Raw genomic sequence first — 8,560 nt, 5'->3', positions numbered from 1 at the left:
AATCACCTGAATAGACCTGTAACACAAAATGAAATTGAAGCAGCAATCAAGAGTCTCCCCAAAAAGAAAAGTCCAGGACCTGATGGATTCTCTGCTGAATTCTATCAGACCTTTAAAGAAGAACTGATACCAACCCTCCTTAAACTGTTCCACGAAATAGAAAGGGAAGGAAAACTGCCAAACACATTTTATGAAGCCAGTATTACACTTATCCCAAAACCAGGCAAAGACACCTCAAAAAAGGAGAACTATAGGCCAATTTCCTTAATGAACATTGATGCTAAAATCCTCAACAAAATAATGGCAAACCGAATTCAGCAACACATCAAAAAGATTATTCACCATGACCAAGTAGGCTTCATCCCAGAGATGAAGGGGTGGTTCAACATACGGAAATCAATAAACGTAATAAACCACATTAACAGAAGCAAAGACAAAAACCACTTGATCATCTTAATAGATGCAGAAAAAGCCTTTGATAAGATCCAACATCATTTCATGATAAAAGCTCTAAGAAAACTAGGAATAGAAGGAAAGTTCCTCAACATTATAAAAGCTATATATGACAAACCTACAGCCAGCATTATACTTAATGGAGAAAAATTGAAACCATTCCCTCTAAAATCAGGAAACAGACAAGGATGCCCACTATCTCCACTCCTATTCAACATAGTACTGGAATTCCTACCCAGAACAATTAGGCAAGAAGAAGGAAAAAAAGGAATACAAATAGGTAAAGAAACTGTCAAAATATCCCTATTTGCAGATGACATGATCCTATACCTTAAAGACCCAAAAAACTCTACTCAGAAGCTTCTAGACATCATCAATAGCTATAGCAAGGTAGCAGGATATAAAATCAACATAGAAAATCATTAGCATTTCTATAAAATAACAATGAACAAATGGAAAAAGAATGTATGAAAACAATTCCATTTACAATTGCCTCAAAAAAAAATCAAATACCTAGGTGTAAACCTAACAAAAGATGTGAAAGATCTCTACGAGGAAAACTATACACTTCTGAAGAAAGAGATTGAGGAAGACTATAGAAAGTGGAGAGATCTCCCATGCTCATGGATTGGTAGAATCAGCATAGTAAAAATGTCGATACTCCCCAAAGTAATCTACATGTTTAATGCAATTCCCATCAAAATTCCAATGACATTCATTAAAGAGATTGAAAAATCTACTGTTAAATTTATATGGAAACACAAGAGGCCACGAATAGCCAAGGCAATACTCAGTCAAAAGAACAATGCAGGAGGTATCACAATACCTGACTTCAAACTATATTACAAAGCAATAACAAAAACAGACATGAAGACCAGTGGAACAGAATAGAGGATCCAGATATGAAGCCACATAACTATAAGCATCTTATCTTTGACAAAGGAGCTAAAAATATACAATGGAGAAATAGCAGCCTCTTCAACAAAAACTGCTGGGAAAACTGGTTAGCAGTCTGCAAAAAACTGAAAGTAGATCCATGTATTTCACCTTATACCAAGATTAACGCAAAATGGATCAAAGATCTTAATATCAGACCCCAAACTCTTAAGTTGATACAAAAAAGAGTAGGAAATACTCTGGAGTTAGTAGGTATAGGTAAGAACTTTCTCAATGAAACCCCAGCAGCACAGCAACTAAGAGATAGCATAGATAAATGGGACCTCATAAAACTAAAAAGCTTCTGTTCATCAAAACAAATGGTCTCTAAACTGAAGAGAACACCCACAGAGTGGGAGAAAATATTTGCCAACTATACATCAGACAAAGGACTGATAACCAGAATATACAGGGAACTTAAAAAACTAAATTCTCCAAAAACTAATGAACCAATAAAGAAATGGGCATGTGAACTAAACAGAACTTTCTCAAAAGAAGAAATTCAAATGGCCAGAAAACACATGAAAAAATGCTCACCATCTCTAGCAATAAAGGAAATGCAAATTAAAACCACACTAAGATTCCACCTCACCCCTGTTAGAATAGCCATCATCAGCAACACCACCAACAACAGGTGTTGGCGAGGATGCGGGGAAAAAGGAACCCTCTTACACTGTTGGTGGGAATGTAGACTAGTACAACCACTCTGGAAAAAAATTTGGAGGCTACTTAAAAAGCTGGACATCAATCTACCATTTGATCCAGCAATACCACTCTTGGGGATATACCCAAAAGATTGTTACTCCAGAGGCACCTGAACATCCATGTTTATTGCGGCACTATTCACAATAGCCAAGTTATGGAAACAGCCAAGATGCCCCAGCACTGATGAATGGATTAAGAAAATGTGGTATCTATACACAATGGAATTTTATGCAGCCATGAAGAAGAACAAAATGTTATCATTCGCTGGTAAATGGATGGAATTGGAGAACATCATTCTGAGTGAGGTTAGCCTGGCTCAAAAAACCAAAAATCGTATGTTCTCCCTCATATGTGGACATTAGATCAAGGGCAAACACAACAAGGGGATTGGACTATGAGCACATGATAAAAGCGAGAGCACACAAGGGAGGGGTGAGAATAGGTAAGACACCTAAAAAACTAGCTAGCATTTGTTGCCCTTAACGCAGAGAAACTAAAGCAGATACCTTAAAGCAACTGAGGCCAATAGGAAAAGGGGACCAGGTACTAGAGAAAAGGTTAGATGAAAAAGAATTAACCTAGAAGGTAACACCCACGCACAGGAAATCGATGTGAGTCAATGCCCTGTATAGCTATCCTTCTCTCAACCAGCAAAAACCCTTGTTCCTTCCTATTATTGCTTATACTCTCTCTACAACAAAATTACAAATAAGGGCAAAATAGTTTCTGCTGGGTATTGGGGGGGGAGAGGGAGGGGGTGGAGTGGGTGGTAAGGGAGGGTGTGGGGGCAGGGGCGAGAAATGACCCAAGCCTTGTATGCACATATGAATAATAAAAGAAAAATGGAAAAAATTAAAAAATATTTTATGAGTGATAACAATCTTAATTTTCTTGAGTCAAATTGTATTTTCACACAATTTCTTTTTTTAATATTCCATAAGTTTTACTTACAGAAACACCAATGATATTTTAAAACTCTAAATGAAATTTACAAGGAGAAAAGCAATGACTAAGATGAAGATAATATTGGAATTGCTGATTAAACATTACAGAAAAACAAGGATTAGTGAAGTTGAACATATAGCAATAGAAACTATTCAAAAATGGAACATAAACAATTTTTTTAATAACACAACAATGAGCTATGGAACAATGGAAACCAGGGCACTGTGCATGCTACGTAAGCACTGTCACTCAGGTACATCCCCAGTCCTGTGAAACAATATGAAATGATCTGAACCACAGCTAAATTGCAATAAAACAGTATTAATGTTTGTTAATATCTACAAATCTGCTGAGTTATTTTTCATGAAGAAGATGCCTGAAAATAACATGCTCATGGAAAACATATCCTATTAATCTGTTTAAGCAAACACTTTTTAAAAAATCTTTACTCTATGCCAAGTAGTTACATAGGTCAATTTACCAAGGCACAAGACTGAATACATTTAGAAAAAGAAAATCTGAGCATATACAAACTCCTGGAGACCAGGGACAGTTAACTTGTTCAAAGTGCTCCAATTTATAATCCAGAGGCCACGGAAAATCTAATTCTAAAACATCAGGTCCCATTATCTACAAAACATGTATTTCAGGATGCTCCAAGTTAAAGACTAAATAAAAGTTCATTGGTAACTTACTGAATGCAATATGTCGAAGTTAGTGATGCCAAAAAAGGGACACATCTGTCCTTTTTATGTTTTAATATATTTTTTTTAAAAAGGTACAAATGCTGTGGCTAATATTAAAAAGAATTCAAGTTTTTCAAGAAGCAAATTTTTATAAACAGTACTGCAATGGAAGGGAAACAGTATGCTGATACAAAAATCTTTTATTAAGCAAGATTGAAAATTTTTAAAATCAGAAAGTGTTAGCATTGAATCCTTTCTAATGTTTACACAAAAAAGCAAGCTGTACAATCTCCATAATAAAATGTGTCCTTGAACACGTGTCCTGGTTACTTTTGCAAATGTTAAAATTTATAGTTTGAGTAATGCCTTGTGGAGCACCTGGGCATTCAGTAAAGATGTCAGAAATAAAAGCTGCTTTAGATCCAACCAAGAGATTGAAAACAAGTCTCAAATAAAGCCAATGAATATTTACTTAAACAATCAATACTTTTGGGAAAATAATAGAGCAAAATCTAGCACTTATAATTCTTAATATTCAGTATCCAATAACAATTAATAAACATGAGAAATCAGGATCATGTGGCCCTATCCAGATGATAATTAAAATACATCTTGAAAGAGCAGTGATGATAGAAAGGGTTCTAAAAGAATTATTACAAACAAGTTTAATACACTGAATAATTTAGTTAAAACATAAACACCATGAGGAAGTAAACTATTCAAAATAAGCCAACATGGGCTTAGGTAGATAAAAATGCAGTGTTAAATAAGAACAAATAATTATGTCATGAGAACTGAAGTAGACTATATACTCAAAAAGAAAATGACTTAGTTTAAGAATGCCACACTAGAGAATTCAAAATGAAGTCAGAAGGAAAAGAAAATAATGAATAAAAATCATAACAACAATTTTATCAGGTTACCTATCACATGTTTAACTGAATGTCTATATAGAAAGAAGAGGCTATGTTACAAAAACATGAGAAGACTTGCCAGTCAGAATTTTTCTAATATATTTTAAAGGAAAACACAATTTCATAGATGTAAAAGTCTATGGTAACCGCAAGAAGGCTAACAGAAAGAGCATACAACAAGGTGTATGAAAATCAAATTTCTGGAAAGCATGAAGAGATAATTTACCACTGGTTTCTTTGCAGAAACAAATATACCGCTTGGATGTTGTTTCCTGTCAAGCTATTAATTACCACTCTAAATTTATTCTTACGCAATGAATTTATTATCAAATGTGTCGTATTCACTGTGAATTTGTTCCTCCCTTTGAGAACTGGATGTAGGAGATATACTTAACAGTTGCACCATATTCTGTAACTAAAATGCAGATAAAGGATATTTGTGATTTCCACTGTTCAGTGATATTGCATGATTTATTTATCCCATTATGCCCAGAAATGAAGTATTTTTTTTTCTTACTTTTTTAAAGGAATATTTGGAGAATAATTAATAGATATTCCAGGCACCACTGGGTAACAATGTGTAATTTGTTTATCCATGTGTTACATTTTAACATCCATACTACCAGCCTCAAGGCAGTAGAAAATACTTAAATCTAGTAGCAATCTGAAGGATTAAAACATTAGGCTGCTGAAGTAGATTCTCCACTGAGGTAAGTAGAAACATTGAGTTTTGAACATTTCTAAGGGCAGGTAGTTTAAATTGGGTTATTACCAAAGATACAGAGGTCCTCTGTTCTCTGTAAAAGTGTTTAATGTAGTTTTCTATCATCCATAGGCTTGATATTAAGGACAAACTTGTTATACCATTCCTAATACTCCATGTTGTTTATTATTTATACCACCTTAGTTTCCAAATGAACTGACTGCTTTGGTCATCTATTTTGATGAGAAGCTTTGTCCATCAATTTTACTTGATGCTCCTCTCATCGTATTCTACATTTCCAGTCTACTCAGCATGCACTTCATGGAGAAGTGGTACCTTATAGTGTTTAGCAGATGTTTTTTATAAAGCAAAAAGACTTTATTTGAATCCTGGTTCTACAATTTAAGCCTGAGTGACCCTTGTTAAATTATCTAATTCATTGAAGTTCAGTTTCCTTACCTAATAAGTGTTATTACAACCTAGATTTGTGTGGATTACAACTAGATTATTAATTCGTACCTGTAAAGTGCTTAGAAAATTGCCTGCACAATGTGCTTCTTCTAGTTCTTGCCATTAGTATTATTCTTTCTACTGGACCGCTACTCATATTTCTCCCTGAAATGTTTGACAATAATTAGTATATTCCCTTGGTCCTTTTCGTACAGAAGAGGAATGGATGATTGGAGATGATTAGAAATAGTGAGTGATTATGAAAGAACAGGACAGATGTGGAAAAGGCAGACATAGATATTAACAAAACTCTAAAGTGAATATATGGCATTAGATTTTATATTTGGCAAATGAACCGAAATGTATTGAAGTATGTATGTACCTGACAGTAAGAAATTTCTAATTGCTACCTGATTAATCATGAATGGTGTAGAAGGTCTTATTTGTTTTGCTTTGCTAAACAAATATGATTAATAATAAGGTACAATTTATGATTTAGGCATAGGTATCTGTTTTATGAATTACTTGAAATTTTAAAAAGCTATAATGAAATAGATAACTATTTTGACATAATCAAAGGATGTGGAATTAAAAGGTTCACTTCAACAGGACTTTGTCCTTTTTTTTTTTTTTTTTGTGGTACTAGGGTTTGAATTTAGGGCCTCACACTTACTAGGGAGGCACTCTACCACTTGAGCTACTTCACCAGCACTATCTTGTCCTTTTAAAGCATATTGTACCATGATTTCAATGACTTGAGTGTTGCTATGAGTGATTTTTTTGGCATGATGAGTAAAGGGCTGACCATTTGGCATTTGAGACAAAGAAAATGTTTCTGTTTCTCACATGCTATGCTGTAAACTATCTTAGAAGAGAGAATTTCAGATATAATTTGTATTTTTTCATACTTTACACAGGTTACCATTATGAACCATATGGAGAAATTCAATCATACTATAGTGACACAGGTAACTGAATTTATTCTTTTGGGAATCACCAATGAGCCTGGCCTGCAGGTGCTACTCTTTGGAATCTTTCTCATCGTATACTTGGTCACAGTGATTGGCAATCTGGGCATGGCTGTCTTGACCCATTTGGACTCCAAGCTACACACCCCCAAGTATTTTTTCCTTGGGCATTTGTCAATCACTGACCTTGGTTACTCCACTGTCATTGGCCCAAAGATGATGGTAAACTTTATGGTACACAAGAACACAATTTCTTACACAGGTTGTGCTGCCCAGCTGGCATTCTTTGAGATTTTCATCATCACTGAACTGTTTATTCTCTCAACAATGGCCTATGATCGCTATGTAGCCATCTGTAAACCTCTTCTCTACATGGTCATCATGTCAGACAAAGTATGTTGGGGGTTGGTACTTGCTCCCTATCTCTACAGCACCTTTGTGTCACTATTGCTTACAGTTAAGTTGTTTACATTGTCCTTCTGTGGATCTAATATTATCAGATATTTTTACTGTGATTGTCTCCCTCTGATGTCCATGGTCTGTTCTGACACACGTGAATTAGAACTGATCATTTTGATCTTCTCAGGCTGCAATTTGCCGTCCTCTCCCTTTATTGTTCTAGTATCATACATGTTTATTCTTGTGGCCATTCTCAGAATGAATTCAACTGAAGGGAGGTACAAAGCTGTCTCCACATGCAGCTCCCATCTGACAGTAGTTGTCGTATTCTATGGGACATTATTATTTATTTACCTGCAACCCAAATGCAGCCATACTTTTGATATTGATAAAATGGCTTCTGTGTTTTACACCCTGGTCATTCCTATGCTAAGTCCACTGATCTACAGCCTGAGGAACAAAGAAGTGAAAGACGCTGTAAAGAGAACGTTAATGCATGGATTCAAAATCCCCACTTAATCCTTAATATTTAGTTTCACAGTGGATCTATGTCTTTGTTTAATAACTGTGTCAGATTAATGAGAGCTGCGAAAAGCAGAAATATTTTAAAAGCTTAAATTTTTCTCTTTATCTGGATAAAACATTTCCTCTTATGTCACCTGTATATATTGTCCTCCACTTCAAGAATAAATAAATATTGTAGACTGATTGATAATAAAAGTCCCCAGTGCTGTCTATAATCATATTATAACACATAGTATTTATAACTAAGAAAACTCGTACCAAATTTGTGGTTGAACTTAGACTTGCAGGATTTAGATATAAGTCTCCACTAGTTAAAATGGAGCAAATTAAACCATGTAATTATTAATATATATTTTATAGCAGTCATTGGGTATTAAAGTTAAATGAGGTTATTCCATGAAGAATGTGTCAGTTACACCTGATGCAAGAAAGAAATCATATGTGACAATTAACATGACATGAAATTTTGTTTTCAAAACCCTAGAGTATGAAGAAAATGAAATATGTCACAACAGAATGAGGTTTTCAATCAAATTATGATAACATTACATATATATCAAGAATATTTTGGATACCTAAAAAAAGTTTTTATTAGAAACTGCAAAAAGGATTAGAAAATTCTATGTCTTTTAATATAGTCTCATGCTACAGCACACTTTGGTATTTACAGCATCCTAGTTCACTGCTTTCCTATTGAAAATGCAACAATAGGTAAGTTATTTGTCAATATACTAGAATGGCATTATTACTTTTTAAATATATAATGATGATTACACAGGCTAAAGATATGTAGATACATTAAATGGTTAATCGTGTTTTTATTGATGTGTCTTTTGTCTCTATCCTTATATGTAGTGACATGTACTCCACGTTAAC

General features: G+C 34.4%; 1 protein-coding gene across 1 annotated transcript; it reads left to right on the top strand.

Annotated features, from left to right (window-relative positions):
• The first annotated feature begins 6,718 nt into the window (after positions 1-6,718).
• On the top strand, positions 6,719-7,678 carry LOC109678804 (olfactory receptor 8K1-like). Its single transcript, XM_020154242.1, has one exon. It carries the CDS (start codon positions 6,719-6,721, stop codon positions 7,676-7,678), a length of 960 nt encoding a protein of 319 aa, XP_020009831.1.
• Positions 7,679-8,560: the final 882 nt, after the last annotated feature.

This window comes from Castor canadensis, chromosome 1 (genome assembly GCF_047511655.1).
Source record: "Castor canadensis chromosome 1, mCasCan1.hap1v2, whole genome shotgun sequence".
Lineage (NCBI taxonomy): Eukaryota > Metazoa > Chordata > Mammalia > Rodentia > Castoridae > Castor > Castor canadensis.
Note: the sequence above shows the minus strand (reverse complement) of the source record. Positions and strands in the feature narration are given on the sequence as shown.